The 16,066-nt window shown below is 53.2% G+C and overlaps 1 protein-coding gene across 1 annotated transcript; it reads right to left on the bottom strand.

The window, feature by feature from the left end:
* Positions 1 to 2,550: 2,550 nt before the first annotated feature.
* On the bottom strand, positions 2,551 to 8,399 carry LOC147645844 (maestro heat-like repeat-containing protein family member 7). Its single transcript, XM_086874194.1, has 16 exons — positions 8,037 to 8,399; positions 7,782 to 7,937; positions 7,448 to 7,512; positions 7,189 to 7,338; positions 6,851 to 6,999; positions 6,399 to 6,546; positions 5,962 to 6,149; positions 5,735 to 5,872; positions 5,342 to 5,456; positions 5,031 to 5,168; positions 4,641 to 4,817; positions 4,349 to 4,504; positions 4,089 to 4,190; positions 3,616 to 3,718; positions 3,279 to 3,335; positions 2,551 to 2,988 (listed from the first exon to the last, which is right to left on the bottom strand). Exons 1-16 carry the CDS (start codon positions 8,158 to 8,160, stop codon positions 2,789 to 2,791), a joined length of 2,166 nt encoding a protein of 721 aa, XP_086730320.1. The 5' UTR covers positions 8,161 to 8,399; the 3' UTR covers positions 2,551 to 2,788.
* Between the last annotated feature and the right edge of the window lie 7,667 nt (positions 8,400 to 16,066).

The raw sequence follows: 16,066 nt of genomic DNA, 5'->3' as shown, positions 1-16,066 counted from the left end.
GTTTCACATGATCTTTAGCAAGCACAAGGCCTAACATTTCCCCGGGCCTACTTTTCCCAGGGCTTGCCAAGCCTAACTTCCTTTCTGAGTTCCCGAACTTCCTAAGATTTTAAAATGTTTTACGATCACCTCCAGACACAAGGAGTCCTGTCTGAACAGTCACAAAGCTACATCTATTTTTAATTTTAACTTTTATAAATTTTTCCAGAGCCTGCTGGCTGTGTTCAAGGTTTTCTCCCTATTTCCTCCCTAGTGCACATTCTACAGAAACTCTGCTTTTACATCCTTTTGCATTGATTAAAGTTACCTGCAATGATGAGTCAATCCAAACCCTGGGGAAACTTGAACTTCAATGTGTACCCACGCAAAATATCTGCCTCCCACATCTGAAGCCATGAGCTGCCAAGTACTGTCCCCACTGTCATACCCTGTCCCCTGGAGGTGTGCTGATGCCATTTCAAAGGGGTTGCCAATGAAAACAAGTTTGAATATTTTGGTAGGTTCCACATTGGCATTAAAATCCTTGACTAGAAAAATCACAAGTCAAGATTTCTAGGATTCTTCCATACCAAAGTTGTCATTCTCACCCTGGATTTTAGAGTGTCTGAACAGTCAGACAAGGTTTTAGTTTTACACCCTACAGACAAAGTCCCTGCTGTTCGGCGATCCCATTCCATCAGCATATAGTCCTGATGATTCCTTTAGGCAGGAGCAGCAAAGGCAAGAATGAGCCAAACAAGCTGTTCCTGTGTTCTCATGTCCTGCACAGCAGTAACTGGGAATTCAAGAATGGATTCAGGAGACAATGGGTGCACAGGGAGCCACCAAGACTTTGGGATGCTGAAATGGACCAGCCTGGTGCCTGTGCCCGGGCTGCACCGTGCTGAGCTCCAACTGGACAATCTAACAAGGGTTGAATGGACACACCATGGGCCACTGGAGACTCCTACTCCTAGTTCTGTGAGCTACACTATTCACCTGTCATTCACCAGATGATTTTTTCATCTTTGCTTGAAATCCAGGAGAGGAAAAGGTCAACATGGAAAAGTGTTCTCCCAATTCTAGTGACACCTGTGCCTGCACACCACCTGTGCCCATGGCAGGGTGCTTGGAGACTGCACGATGTTGATGCTAATTTGCAACACCAAGTGCTCAGGGATTCTGGGATTGCCCAAGTGGAGAGCAAAACTGAGCCGTGTAAGTCCCTACTTCTTTTCAGCGCATGCTGCTTCTTCCTTTGTTCCAAGCAAGTCCAGGATTTGGTTTCATGTGTCTTTAAGGTGCCTGGACAGATGAGAGGGAGGGCAGCTGCCCCATCAGACACACTCTCTCTCTCTCTCTCTCTCTCTCTCTCTCTCTCTCTCTCTCACTCAGGATGGTGCCAGTGCCGCTGCCTTGGGACACCTGAGTGTGGAAGGCGAGCTCGGCCTCAAGCACGGCCATCCAAGCCAGTCACAGGCACAGGCTGCAGCTGAAGCTGGCAAGCGTTGCTGTGAGGCTGCAAGTGAAGAGAAAGCCATTGTGGCCAACTCTGCTGAAGCCTTTTGCCAAAGCAAAGGCAATTGTGCCCACAGCCTCCCCCTGTTTGGCACCCGGCTGCTGCGGACGCCTCAGTGCGCAGGTGCCGACGTTGGGGCTGCTGCTGTTCCTGGGCACACTCTGCTGCTGTTTCTGTGGGCTCCAGAGCCGCTTGGGCAGCAGCCACTGGGCAGCCCTGCTGGAGGAGACATCGCCACCCTCCCCATGGTGGCAGCAGCTCTGTGGACCCCGAGCTCTGTGTCAGGGGGGCCTTGGTCACAACAGCGTGGCCTGGGCAGCCGTGAGGGCCCGGGCTGGCCGCCAGCCCTGCCTCTGCCCACTGCCCCTTCCTGGAGGCACCCAGTGGCCGTGGCCTGGCAGCACCCCCTGCCCTCCATGTCCCCAGCCAGCCCAGCCTGGGCACCTCGGGCTGTCCCCACCCTCCCGCTGGGGTGGTGTCCCAGCCTCCAGGCCTTCTGCTGCAGGCCTGGGGGACATTTTGGGGCAGCACCGGAGCAGCCGGGTGTCAGGGACCAGGCGGCTGCCCGGGGGCTGCTTATGGCCTCTGACACCCAATTCCTCAGGGCTTCCCACCACCCCGGCTCCTCCAGGGCCTTCTGTCCCCTTGGAACCTCCTGCCACCCACTCCCTCACACATCCCCCTCGTGCCTTCCCACTGCCTTGTCCCGTCTGGGCCTCCGCAGCCCCTCATCCCTTCATGGCCTCCCAGCACCCCGTGCCCTCAGGGGCTCCCCCAGCCTGGCCCGGCAGCAGCGCCGCAGCCCCACAGGAGCTCCAGCAGCTCCTCAGCCATCACGGCAGCAACACACGGGCAGCAGGACACAGATGGCGCTTCCTGCCTGCCACAGGGCTTGTCGCTTCAGCACAACCACCAAAGGCCAAGGGGCTTCTGGCCATTTCCCCTGCTCCACTGCATGCCCCAGCAGGTTGCTGAACACAAGAACCCTTTTCCCTCTCTTCCCCTATGCCCCACACACCCTGGGCAGCAAAAGAAAGGTCTTGGGACTCTTGTGGTTTATAACATATCCTATATTATTTACATACTAGATGGAAACGAAACAAAGAACAATCTCTATGAAACAAAAACTAACAGATGGCCCATGTGGCCCCAGAAGACAGAGCCTCTCAGCCCTAACATATCCTACATTATTTACATAGTAAAAAGAAGACAAAAAAGGAAAAGAACAACCCTTATGAAATAAAAAATCCTGGCTGGCCCATGTGGCCCCAGAAGACAGAGCCTCTCAGGTCAGCTCTGAGTACATCTCCAGCAGTGCAGCCAGCCCAGGCCCGACAGACGAGGCCGTGTCCTCCATGCCCTGAGGATTTGGTCTTGCATCCTCTGGAGAATGGAGTAACGGGCACTCTGGATGGCCCGGAGGACATACAGCGTCTCAAGTGCCAGGTCTGACACGGCACCGCTTCTGTCCTCCGTCAGGCGTTCGAGGGCTGCAAGAGAGACGAACAGAGCCACGGTCACACCCCAGAGCTGTGGGGGCCCAGCGAGAGCCCCCTGCCAGGGCCATGCCAGCTGGCTCTTGCCTTGGCCAGGAGGGAGCAGGGACCAAGGGGGTCAGCCCGAAGCTGCTGGCCACAAATGCCCCACGTGGCCCTGAAATCTCACTGTGCTCTGCCCACGCCGCCCCTCATCGGCACAGGGAGCAGAGCCCTCCACAGCCAGGCCAGGGCTTGCAGCTGCCCCCGACAGCCACCGCTGTCAGCCCGCTGCCCTGGCTCACCTCTGCACAACACCTGGAGCTCTGCCTGCTGCCCCCTCAGCTGCTCCCCGGCCATCCCTGAGAACACAGAGCCTGTCAGGGTCCCAGCAACACAGCTCCCTGCCAGCGGCGCTGCCAGCCCTGTGGCCACACGGCCTCCTGCCCCGGCAGGGCTCAGCCCGGGCCCTTGCCGCATCCTGACTCAGCCCAAGGGCACGGCTGCCAGAGGCCGGCAGCAGCAGCCCCGAGGGCAGCCGGGGCTCCAGGGCGCCGGGCCCGGGTGCCGCTGCCGGGGCAGCAACCGGGGCTGGGGCCGAGCTGCGGCGGGGCGGGGAGGGAGCCCGGGCTCGAGACTCACCGATGACCCTGATGGCCGCCGCTCGCAGGGTCTCCTGTGGGTCCTGCAGGTACTGCAGGGCCCGACGCAGGTGCTCGGCCAAGGGGATCCTGTGGTCTGCCAGCTGGAGAGAGCGGCAGGAGGGAAGGGTTGGCGCGGGCTCTGCCCTTCGGCCGGGCGCTGCTGCCTGTGACCAGCCCCGGCCTCCCGTGCCCGGCCAGCCCTGAGGCCCGGCCAGCAGCCGCTGGCGCCGGGCTCTGGAGGGGGCAGAGGGCCGGCTGCTGCCCGGGGAGCCGCGGTGCCGGCCCGGCCCGCAGCCCCGCTCGGCTGGGGCTCCATCGGCACCCGGCTCGGGGCCACAGGGGGCTGGAGAAGAAGCCGTGCGGCCCCCGGCTGCAGCAGTGGGCAGGGGCACAGCTGCCAGCCCCACACACTGAGCACCGGGGCCTGGGGGCTTCCGTAGCCTGAGGCTGGGACTTCCAAGCTGTCCTTACCACGAGCTTGGCAAACTTCCACAGCTTCTCCTTCCTCACAGCTTTTTCCAGGTCTGGCCTCTTCAGGAAGTCAGCCGCGCGAAGGAGCGTTGTCCGAGAGGCCTGGGGAGCAGCAGAGAGCAGCAAATGGCCCCACAAGGCAGGGCACAGGAGTGTCCCAGTGCCAAGGGCTGGAGGAGGCTGCAGCCTGCAAGCCTGCGTCAGGGCAGGAGGCAGCTGAGCCCCCTGCCAAGGCGCAGCAGCAGCCCAGGAGTCCTCACCTCTGCCACATGCCGATTCTCATCTTGGCAGTGGAAAAAGAGTGGGAGCAGGCTCTGGTACACTCGTTCCTTCAGGGGCTTTCTTCCTTCTTCTTCTGCCGAAGACATCACTCTTCGAAGGAGAGACATGGAGAGCAGCTGCACGTGGCTATCAGGCTGTATGAAAGGAAGGAAGGAAAAATGACCTTATCATTGGCTTCTTATGGCCCACATTGGTGCAGGCCTGCAAATGCACAGGGCACAAAGTGTCCGGGCAGCAGGCAGTGGCTGTGGCTGGGGCACAGAGCCTTACATTGTCCAGGAGTTTCAGGAGCGGCTCAGCCAGCTGCAGGGCCCTGCGCCAGGATATTGGGATGTCTTCTTTCAGGAAAATATGGCTCAGGAGAGCAATGCTCATCCTGGCAACGTCACTGTCCAAGTCCCACAGGAGGTGCACTAGTCTTCCTGTCAGGCTCTGAATTCTTTCGGCCTGTGCAGAACACAAGGGTGTGAAAGCCCGGGCAGCTGCCGCAGGGCCCAGAGGCCAAAGGGCTGTCCCAAAGCACTCGGGCAGCTGAAGCAGGAGGCAGGAGAGCTGGGAGGAGCTGCCTCAGCGCCCAAGGCAAAGGCCAGCCAAGGCCAAGTGACAGCATTGCCCAGCCTCATGCTGCCCACACGGCTTCAGCTGCTGCCCCCTTCTCACCATGGAGGGATGGTCCTTTAGCAGGAGGAGAGCCCTGAGCACCTGGTGATGCATCTCTGTGGAGTTGTACCACAGGTACTTATACAAGATATCCATTAGGCTGTCACCACAGTCACTCAAGTCCAGGCAATCTAGGAGCTGAAAGGCACAGGGCAGTGAGAGGGGAGCTGGCCGGCAGGAGCCTGGAAGTGCGCAGGGCTGGGCCCAGGCAGTAGCACAGGGCGGCGGGTGCCATCCCAGGCAGCTGTGGCTATGGCAGGGGACAGGGCTGGCAGGGAGCTGAGCGAGGTAGTGCTGGCCATCAGGCTCACCTCCACAAGGAATGCCATGGCAGAGACATCCCAGAGTGGCAACGGTTTGCTGAGCACCTCAAGCAGGTAGCTTAAGATGCTTTTGCACAAGTGGATGGATGCACGGCGCATTACCCTGGAAGGCGGAAAATGGCAGAAAGAGTCTCAGCAAGGGTGCGAAAAACCTCTCCCAGGACTGATGGACACAGTTGTCCTATTGCCCCAGCACCCTGTGAGGCGATTTGGGCCCTTGAGATGTGGCTGCTCCTGGACAGGTTCCTCTCGCAGCCTTTTGCAGTCTCCTTGGCCATCCCTCGGTGACGAGGCCCTCAGGCCCATGGCCACGGGGACTGTGGGGGGCATCCCGGGCATGGGGCACAAATGTCAGAGGCAGTGGGGAGAAGGGGGGCTCACCTGGCCAGCAGACCCACGGCATAGTGGTGGGTGTCAGCACAGAGCAGCGTGTCCCAGCCACTCTTGCGTTCCATTGCCACCACCACATGCTCCAAGTGGAGACTGCAGAGCAGGGCCTTCAGGGTCTGCACTGCAAACCTGTGTGCACAGCAAAGCCCAGGTGACGCTGGGAGCGCTGGCTCTGAGGCTGGGGAAGTGGCAGGGACAGGAGGAGTGGCATGGAGCACCTGTTGGGGCTGGTGGAGAGGCCGTGTTGCTCCTGGCATTCCTTCCAGAAGGTATGGACGTCCTCTGTCATATACAAAGTACTGAAGTATGTTTGGAAGAGGAGATGCACAAAGAGGCGGGGGAAATAGACTGTGAGGATCTGTGGGCAACAGGGCCCCTGGAGGATCTTCCACATCACCAGAGTTGCCTGCAGAGGACAAAGCAGCCTGAGACAGCGCTCAGTGCCGGGGCGTCCGTGTGGCAGGGCCTGAGCGTGGCAGGGAGAGGCAGGGGGAGACGCAGGGGGAGCAGCGGGCCTGGTGGCCCTGAAGCTGCCCCTAGGCCAGGTTTGTGGCCAGTGCCTGAAGCAGGGAGATGCAGTGGGGGAAGGAGGCAACAGAGTTGCTGGAGAGGCGGCCGGCCTTGCAGTGAGCAAAGGCCAGCTCCAGAAACTCACAGTCAGGGAAAAGACAGCCGTCTTGTCCCCATCAGAGGTGCCCAGGTTTTTCTGCGGCCAGCTCCCCACCACATTGATGAGGAGCGGTGTCACTTCCTCTGAAATCCAGGGCGAGAGCAAGATGGTCGTCCACATGGCCATAGCAGCTCTGCGGGGTCAGACACAGCACCGTGGGCTGGGCAGCAGCGGGGAGCTGAGCTGGCCGCCAGTTCTGCCTGTGCCCACTGGCCCTGAGCGACAGCAGCAGCCAGGCAGCCCAGCCCTGTGGGGACAGGCCCCTGAGGGGCAGGCTGGCAGCACGGCAGCGGGCTCGGGGGCCGACTTTGTAGCAGGGCTGGCAAAGGGAGCAGCCAGAGGGCCCTGGAACTCTGTGTTGCTCACAGCCCTGGGCCGGGCTGTACAGGGTGATGGGCTGGGGAGCCCTGAGGCCTCAGGGCAGCTGGGCCCCATACCTGTCACACGTTGGGGCCACCCGCAGGAGAGTGATGGCCACATCATCGGGCTCTGCCTCGGCCACTTGCATCAGGGCCCAGTCCATCCTGTGCTCAGCAGCCTCATTGGCCATGAGCCACTGGTGGATGTACCTCACCACGGCGGGCACCTGGAGAAGGCACAGGGAGACTTGGAATGCTAGCAGAGGGAGTCAGCAATGTGCCCAGCTTCTTCCCCAGACAAGTGTTTCTCTTCCACCATGCTGCCATGGCCTCAAAAGCTTCAAGTGAGCATCAGGCGTGGCTTGGGAAAGCCAAGCAATTGCTGGAGGATCAAAGGCTGGCCACAGGCTGCTTACTTGCTCTGGATTGAAAAGAGCCGTCTCTACAAGCAGATCCAGCTGGGCAGCGCTGCTCTGTTCTACCAAGACCTCTGAGGATGCTTTGACCTCAGTGTCCATAGGTCTGGTGTCTTCCTTGCCAATTCTCTTGATGTATTGGTAAAGAAACTGTAGGAGAAGGGCAGGAAGGCAGGGAAGTTGCATGGAGTGCTCCAAGTGCGGTGCTGGGCTGAGCAGTGCCAGCAGGCCCAGCGCAGGTGGGGATGGCTGCAGGTACCTGCGCTGCTCTGCGGAAGCGGCCACGGGCGGTGTCCTGCTCTTGTGTGCCGTCCATGGCTGCATCTGGCAAAGAGCAGCCAGAGCTGAGGGGCTGCGGGAGAGGCCGGAGAGCACAGCCCAGCCCTGCGTTCCCCAGGCAGGGACAGTCCCGGGATGCCCCAGGGGATGCAGCACGGCCACTGCTGCGGGGGCAGCCCCAGCCCCTTTTTTGTGCTGTCCATGGGTGTGTCTCCACAGGACAGTGTGGGATGGGATGAGATGGGATGCAATGGGATGGGATGGGGCCAAGATGGCCGCAGGCACCAGCCCTGTGGCCCAGCTCTGCCACTCACCCTCCTCCAGTGGCTGCAACTGCTGCACCTCTTCGGTCTCTGGTGCTGGGGCAGCTCCAGGGCCTTCTTCCTCTTCTTCCTCTTCCTCCTCCACCCAGGCCAGCTTGGGCACTCTTGGGGGTCGCTGCTCCGTATCTTCTTCCAGACTCTCCAATCCTTTCCATAGGAACAGCACCAGGGGATGGCATGGCATGGAATGGGATGGGGCCAAGCTGGCAACAGGCACTAGCCCTAAGGCCGAGCTCTGCAACTCACCCTCCTGTGGTGCCTGGAACTCCTGCACCTCTTCAGACTCCTGTGCCAGGACAGCTCCAGAGCCTTCTTCTTCCTGCTCCTCAAGCCAGGCCAACTTGGGCACTCGTGGGGGTCGCTGCTCCATGGCAGTGACTGGATTTCTGGCTACTTGAAGGAGAGATGGCTCGGAAAAGCTCGGAGTCAGCAAGTCCTGCAGTCGTGCCTGGAAGGCACCTGCAAGACTCAAGTCCTGGCAAGATTGCAAGACAGTGAGTCCTGCACTTGGGTCTTGAGGGCTCGTGCCAGAAGGACAGGAGGCTCCTCGACAGGGACTGTGGTCTGGTCTCAAGGGCAGAGACTGCAGGGATGGGCGACACCTCGGAAAAGCTCCGGGTCACCAAGTCCCACGGTCTGCCCTCAAGAGAACCTTAAGAAGGAAGGCTCAGCAAGGCCACAGGTCAGCAAGACCTGTGGTCTGGCCTCGAGGTCACCTGTAGTAATAGTGCTTCAGAAAAGCTCCAGGTCCGACACAAAGGAGTGCGCTGTGCGGGGGCTCCTCACAGCACCGCTCTGGCGCGTCCTGACCCGTCGCGTGCACCGAGCACTGTGGCGTGGCCCTGTCACCGCCAGCTCCTATGGCAGCACGTGTCACAAAGGGCCCTTTGACATCTGCTCCCGTTGCCACCATCCCACGGTGATCGTGCTGCAGCGTGTCACAAAGGGGCCTTGCACACCCTGCCCTCCGTCCTGGGGCCGCCCCCATCCCCCCCCAAGTGGCCCAGCTTGGAAGGAATCCCTTGCCCAAAGTGTCTAAGCCTGACGGGATCTTTAGGAACAGCTTGTTAGAAATGAAATGGAGGCAAATTTATCAATAAGAATTTTATTGAAAACTTTGTAAAATTTACTCATGGAAATGTCTCAGTGTTGAGAGACAGGTGTCTGCTAGGGAGGGCAGGAGCCTCCCTTGGAATGAAAAATGTAGACCCCCCCCTCCGAATTATGATAATCTTGAAATCAAGGGGCTCTCAGGCAGAGATCTGGGGATAGGAATAACAGTTCTTTACTAATATTTATAACCAGGCAAAGAAACAACAATAACTACAGCGTTAGCAAGAAAACAGAGCCAGGGACCCCGTGACAGCTTTCTGGGCTGAGACGGGAAAGGATGGAGGAGAGGCTTTGTTTCACAAACCCCCTCGGGTTGGCAGTCAGTGCTGGTGCTCCTGCAGGGCTCTGAGGAACACTCAGCTGGAACAGCAGGGATGAGCTGAGATCCCGGGCCAGTGGCTGAGGTGGATCAGCAGCTCCGTGGCAGTGGCTGGCACTGCCACACGTCCCGGCAGGACAGGGGGTGCGAGGCCACCAATGAAGAGGGAAGAAGGAGAAGAAGCAGCAGCTCCATCTGGGTGATGGAGAAATTCCCTTCTCCCCACCACAACAGCTCTGCACCCAAAGTGTTCTTCTCCGAAGCTTAAGAAGACACCAAACTGTCCCCACCCTCCCCTTTTCCTGCCCCCTTCCCCCCCTGGGCCCAGCCAAACTCTTTATCTTTCCTCAAGCACCCACCAAGTACCCGCAGTTAAGTTTTCCCTGCAAGTCATGAGTAAAAATTCCACAGGCAAGCCAGAACTAAATAGAAAATAAAGGACACCTAACCCCCAACACCTGTAAGTTGTATCTTGAGAGTCAGCCAGGATCTTTGTTTGCCAGAAACACCTCTGAAGTTTAATCAAGGCATTAGTAATCAAAATTATTTTGAAAATTTAAAGATCAAAGTAGCCAAAATACTCAATGTAACTAATTGCTGGGTATGTTCTCAGCTCAGGTTGGGAGGAATGGGGTTCCCTCGGAGGGCTCACCCTGTGGGGTGGCCAAAACTCTGTCAATGGGCTCTGACTTGTAACGGATCCAGTTCAGGGACACTGACAGAAAACTGTGCTGTGGAACACAGGAATGCAATTATCAGTTTTACAGGATTGACTGAGATTTCCCTTCCGGAGAAACCAAGCCCTGTTCTAGTTGGAGGCCACAATGTGAAAGGATTTCTGTGCTTTACCATCACAAGCTTACTCATTCTTTTTCCTCACCCTCATTCACGTTAGGAACAATAATTCTGTTGTCCATGGAGCTGGCACCTTTTGAATTCCAGAATAATGTCCCCAAGGTCCTTTGCTGTTCAGCTTTACCGCGCTGTCTGTGGCTAACAATGCTTGCTGGGGTCCTTTCCCCTTCGGCTGGAGAGGTGCCGGGTCCCAGTCCCTGAGGGACAGCCAGGCTCCTGTCTGGAATTGGTGTGGAAGTCCCTCAGGGTCACATCAGCCTTCACATGGAGCCCTGTAGATCTGAGCATTTTCCAAAGGGGCCGTTGGGGCAAACAGGGAGATTTGGTCTGGCAGGGTCTGTAAAACAATATCCCATCCCATCGACTTGTTCTGGCAGAGAACACTTGGCTGCAGGGACATATTCCCATTGTTCCTGCCCAGGTCTCAGGATCCCAACAGTGTTGTCTTTGCCCAGAGCTGTTCCTTCAGCTGGCTTGGGAGGGCCATTTGGCCTCTGGACCCACACTCTGGCTCCTTTATTAGGACTGCTGGGTCCAAACTCTTTTTATCCACAAATGGAGGCAATTTGAAGTTGTTATAAATGCAAAGGCAATTTCGGGTTATATAAAAGAGAAAATTTATTATCAAACAATAATAAATTCGAACAAAGAGAAAAAAAAAACCACAATAAAATAAGCAGCGCAGCGCTGGGTGGACAGGGTCTATACGCAAGGTATAGATGCTCCCAAATCCACGCCTGAGAGTCCTTTGGCCTGGGTTTTTATAGGAAGTTTGTGTCCCGAGGCCAAATTCCAAGCAGGCACCCTTTGCTAAGAGGTTCTTGATTGTTCGAAGAATAGATTTCCTGGCACTGGAGAATAGAGTCAATAGACGTTGGGCAGAGGCTCCTCATATGTAAAGAGGTCCAGGATGTCTTTTTGATATCATTTTGGTCCGGGCCATTAGGGTGGAGTGGTGGCACCCATCCTGGAGCCGATGGCTATCTCGGCTGGCTCCTCTTCCTTTGTCTAGTTTCTCCATTTCTCCAGCACAGGTGGTCAGGGCGGAGATGCTCGGGCTCGGCGATATCTCGTCCGGGCCCGTTCCTTTGTTTGTTCGATGGCCCGTGTCCTGCCCATTCTTTCGGCGCTGATGTGCCTGCTTGCGATTGTTATCTGGGTGCTTGGCTGCAATCTGTTGCTTTGGAAGAGAAATCCTGCCTCGACCTGGAGGAGGATTTCTCATTCCATATTTTCATCATTTACAATTACATATACTTTATTTAAACCTTTTCTTTCGAATTTTTATTCATCCAATTCTTTATTACAGTCCCCCACCTAATAATTTGACCACATTAAAAATTCGTATTATTTTATTCAATCTTACAGAGGGATGAGTGTGAGATTAACCACATTCACTTTTCTCCCAGTCTGATATTTTGCTTTTAGGATTTAACTCGTCTTCATCTCTGGAGAAACAGAATACTTGGTCAAATTGTAAACATACCCGGTCAACTTCACTTTTTAACAAATCTAAAATTATTGGTTCATTATTGAAGGAAGCTTTTGTTTCATGTTTTAAATTTCTATCTTCTTAATACATTTTTCCACTTATAGTACACGTTTTCAAGTTCGCTTTATTGTAACATAGGATTGATTTTGTAATATGCTACAAAGGTGGATTGTCTTTTTCTTCTGATCTAGATGGTTTTATTACATTGACTATAAATTGAAATCGGAGGAATCCCTCCCACTTCTCTCTTGTACCTGAAGTGGGTAGTTTTGATCTTTTGTCTTTCAGGAGTTTGAAACTGCCCGTCTTTAAAACTTGTCTTTGAGCAGTAACACCAGACCTCCCCCTTTAATTTACAGATCTTATACTGAGTGCCGTTGGAAAAACACATCCCCTTCTGCAGTTCTGGAGGACAGTCAATCTTTCGTCCGGTTTCTGTGGCAGTCTGACACTGCTCACACTTCCCCAGGGGACTCTCCCCCTGGAGGTACCTCGGGACTCGTTCCCTCGGCCAAGCACACGGCTAGGTTCAGGACTATCAGGATTCCCCACCATTGCATCTCTCTGCCTTGCCCTTCGCCCGTATAGGAACATACGGCGGGGATTACCATCTTCTCGGCAGCAGGGACTGTCTTCAGGGGCCCTTGTAGTCCTTAAGGCGTACCTTCTTTTGAAAGTAGCCCACCGAGACGATTTAGTTGGGTCTGTCCTACACAGTACTTTAAACTTTAATTGTTTTTCGGCACTCGATTTCTAAAGCCTTGGCTTTGGAATCTAACTGGCCTCTTAACCCCTTTTGGAACAATAGGAACCACTCAGGAGAGTTTAGTTCCAAGGACCCCGCCCGGGTGGCAAGTGTTAAGAAACGGCTAGTCTCCTCCTGTTCTTTCTCTAGACACTTTGTGCACAATCCTTTAGGTTTGTACCCTCTTAAACAGTGGGCTACCCAAATCTGTTTACAATAAGCACACTCGAAGTGGATAAATGGAAAGCAATTACAATCAGGATTAATACAACTTATCTGGTCGTCACTTGTCATTTGTGATGACGCCGGCGTTTGATTTTCAGCTCTCTCGGAGGTGTGGTGACTTTCCCCTCGGAGGAGTTGTAATCCGTTACTTTTTTCACTCGAGGTGAGTGTGTCCAGTTCTTTTCTGCAGTCCGGACAGCTGTGTCTGTGGTCAGGAGGACGAGAAACGGTCCTTCCCAGTGAGGGTTGAGGGGGAGCTCTTTCTAAGCTTTGATCAGGACTTTATCCCCAGGCTGCATTTGGTGTATGGCAAATCCCAGTGTTGTGCTTTGGGGAATCAGTCCTCTTTTCTGCAGACTGGTTAACAAAGCCGCTCGTTTTTCCTCTTTGTCTGCCAGGTTGTTACTTCGGGTGTGGAACTGCCATCCTGTTTGGTGTCCTTTTACATGGACAACTGATATTTCTTTTGGTTCTCTGACAGCCTGTAGAATTTGTCGAATGATTTCCCTATGGATTAACTCTTTTTTTTTTCGTATTTATCAGACTTCTTTTTCTCAAATTTTCTTAAAAGTATGTACTACCTTAAAAGCATACCGCGAATTTGTATAGATGATCCCCCTCTTTCTTTTCAACCCCTGGAGGGCTCTCAGGAGAGCATAAAGCTCGCAAGCTTGTGCAGACCAGCTTGCTTTCAGGGGGCCTGATTTCACAATGCTTCCTGATATGCCATTTACTCTAGCATATCCTGACTTTCTTTTTCTCTCAACAACTTTCGAGGATCTATCTATAAACTACTTTTCTCCTTTTTCTAACTCCTGATTTTCTAAATCTGGTTTAACTTTAGTTTGCAATTCCACAGTTTCAATGCAATTGTGTAATAGTTTCTCTGTTGGTTCCCCAAACAGGAACTGCGCAGGATTCTGCGCAGTAGTGGTTCTTAATTCTAAACTAGGCAAGCTGATTAAGATGGCTTCATATTTCAGAAGCCTCAAATCAGTCAACCACTTTTCCGCTTTTTGTTGTAAGATATTTCTTACATCATGTAGACTATCAAGGGAGCTCTGAAAGTTACCCCTTTTTTTTTTTTTTTTTTTTTTTCTTCTCTTACTAATAAAGCCACTGCCACAATTGCTTGCAAACAAGTAGGCCAACCCCGACTAACCGGGTCTAAAAATTTTGAGAGAAACCTTATGGGCTTCTTTTTTCTGCCCACTCTTGGGTCAGAACTCCTTGTGCTGCTTGTCTATTCACATCTACGAATAATTGAAATTCTTATTGGTATCCAGTAAAGTTAGTACGGGGGCAGTTATGAGTGCATCTGTAAGAGACGCTTTCTGGGGACGGTCAGAGACACGGCAAAGACCTCTATAATCGAGTTAAGTGTTAGAAGTTTATTTCAGGGCGTGGGGTAGAGAGGTAGAGAGAGAGAGCAAGAGAGGGCAAGAGAGAGAGCGCAAGAGAGACGGAAAAAAAGAGCAAGCAAGAGAAAAAAAGAGACCGAGCTCTTCTATACCACTACTTATATAACCTATACCTTTGAATATTCTATTCCTTTTCTAACCAATCTTTCTAAGTATACTAATATAGTAACATTTGTGTACAACCTATAGAAATCGCTATTTTTGCATATTTTTAGTTATCTCAGGGTCCTTCAGACCTTTCCTTATAAGGCTGGGATGAGGGGCCTCAGCTTGGTTTTATTGCAGGAAAGAATGTGTTCTGGCATACCAGCCCGGTTGGTTTCTTTGAATTATTCAAACCGTGCTATCATTTGTATTTCTTCCTTAGCCTTTCTGGCTACAAAGTCATATTTATAATTTCTTTCTAATTCTACCTTCCCAACATCTCCCCCGTTTTGTCTATGAATAACTAAGATATTAGATACGGTTCTACTCATTAGTTTCTGCATGCACTGGAGTATACAAGGTATAGCTATTAAAACTACAATTATCACTATACAGATTAAAACAAAAAGATAAAAACAACATGCACTTGGGTAAACGACAGAACTCCATTTTTTTTTTTCTTGAGCTGCTTCTGGTAGATCACTTTCTTCTTGAAGATTCTGCGTAGATCAGGCTTGGGCGTCTGCTTCTTGGCTCTTTTTTGCAGGGTCACTGGCTGGTGTGGAGGTTTCAGCAGACTTCGATGTGCAGTAGGGTTTTAGTGAGCTTTTGATCTCGTGCCTCTGCTTGAGCCGCGATTACTGCAGCTTGTGATGTTTGTGCTAAAAGAGCTTTTTCCAGCTTCTCCCCTAAGGTTCTCCCCAATTCAGTTGCTTGAATTGCTGCTACATGTTGTGGACTTCCTATTTTGTTACAAGCGTCTATCATTTCTGGCACTGTTGGCTTTTCTTTTCCCAGGGCTTTGATCACCTTCTTACATTCGGCATTAGCATTATTTTCGATAATGTCCCGTATCATAATTGGACGGGCTATATCATCACCACACTGGCGTTCAGCAGCTTGAATTACACGATCCACAAATGTTGTGAATGGCCCAGAGGCTTCTTGGCTAATAAGGTTATAAGCTTTTTCAAAAGTTCCGGCAGGCTGAATTTGCAAGAAGGCTCGCCGTGCCATTTTTTTGATGTCATCTAATGCTACCCTAGGCAGGTTTATCTGATTTTCATTTCGGTCATCTGGAGGTTCACCTGTGAGCTTTGACAGGGTGAGAGCACGCAAATCTGGATCATTACTACGTCTATAATTGTCCAATACATTTCTGAGTAGTCTCTTCCATTTCAATTCCCATAGCATAAATTGCGAATCTGTAAGGGTGATGCTAGCAAGATGTTTGCAGTCATTGGGCGTGAGAGTATGCTCTTCTAGTGTACTTTTCAGCAGTTGTTTAAAATATGGAGAGCAAATGCCACTGTCCTTTATCGCTTTTCGCAGTTCTTTTATCTCCTGGGGTGAAATAGCTGTCCATGTTCTTGGACCGCCCGCCTGCTGACTAAATAACACCGGCATTGCTAGGGGGTTTATGTTTTCTTCTTTGCAAATTTGTCTTTTGACTTCCAGCCAGTTTGTAAGTTGGCTATCATCATAACATTCTTGGGAATTTATGTGTAGTGGAGCTTCGAATTTTACAATCTCACTTTGAAGTGGTAAAGTCAGGGGATTAGCTGTTGCATGCATAGAATAGTTCACTGTCTCTCCTGTATTTATTAATGCAGATACTGTGTTAGAAATTCCCCCTTCCTTTTGTACCTTTTGTGTAGCCAGGTGTAGCGGCGGCCTTGTAGTTGTAGTGTCGGCTGACAGTAGCTGCGATAGGGGACGGTCAGGGGGCAGAACGGGATGCTGCACTTGCGGATAAGCCTCTGGGAGCTGCGGCACGGCCGAGGGCAGGGAAGCAGGTTTCGGTTGTTCGCGGTTATAATGCGCGGGGGCATCTGACAGCGAAGCGGCAGTTCTTGGTGATATTACAGCCGGGTCTGGTAGAGGATCGGGGGAATACACAGGACCAGACGCTGGCGGGAGTAGCGCGGTGTTTTGTGACCGTGTGGAAACCTGTGGTTGACA

This window comes from Cyanistes caeruleus, unplaced genomic scaffold (assembly GCF_971803275.1).
Source record: "Cyanistes caeruleus unplaced genomic scaffold, bCyaCae1.hap1.1 HAP1_SCAFFOLD_160, whole genome shotgun sequence".
Lineage (NCBI taxonomy): Eukaryota > Metazoa > Chordata > Aves > Passeriformes > Paridae > Cyanistes > Cyanistes caeruleus.
The sequence above is the reverse complement of the archived record's forward strand: the minus strand, read 5'-3'. Positions and strand labels throughout refer to the sequence as shown.

What these genes read in the sequence shown, in the direction of transcription:
- LOC147645844 (XM_086874194.1), bottom strand. Translation starts at nt 8,160, where the DNA reads ATGGAGCAGCGACCCCCACGAGTGCCCAAGTTGGCCTGGCTTGAGGAG. An exon ending in GTTGCAGCCACTGGAGGAGG is followed by an intron (nt 7,513 to 7,781) that starts GTGAGTGGCAGA and finishes GCTCTTTGCCAG; the next exon opens with ATGCAGCCATGGACGGCACA. An exon ending in TCCTGAAACTCCTGGACAAT is followed by an intron (nt 4,505 to 4,640) that starts GTAAGGCTCTGT and finishes CCTTTCATACAG; the next exon opens with CCTGATAGCCACGTGCAGCT.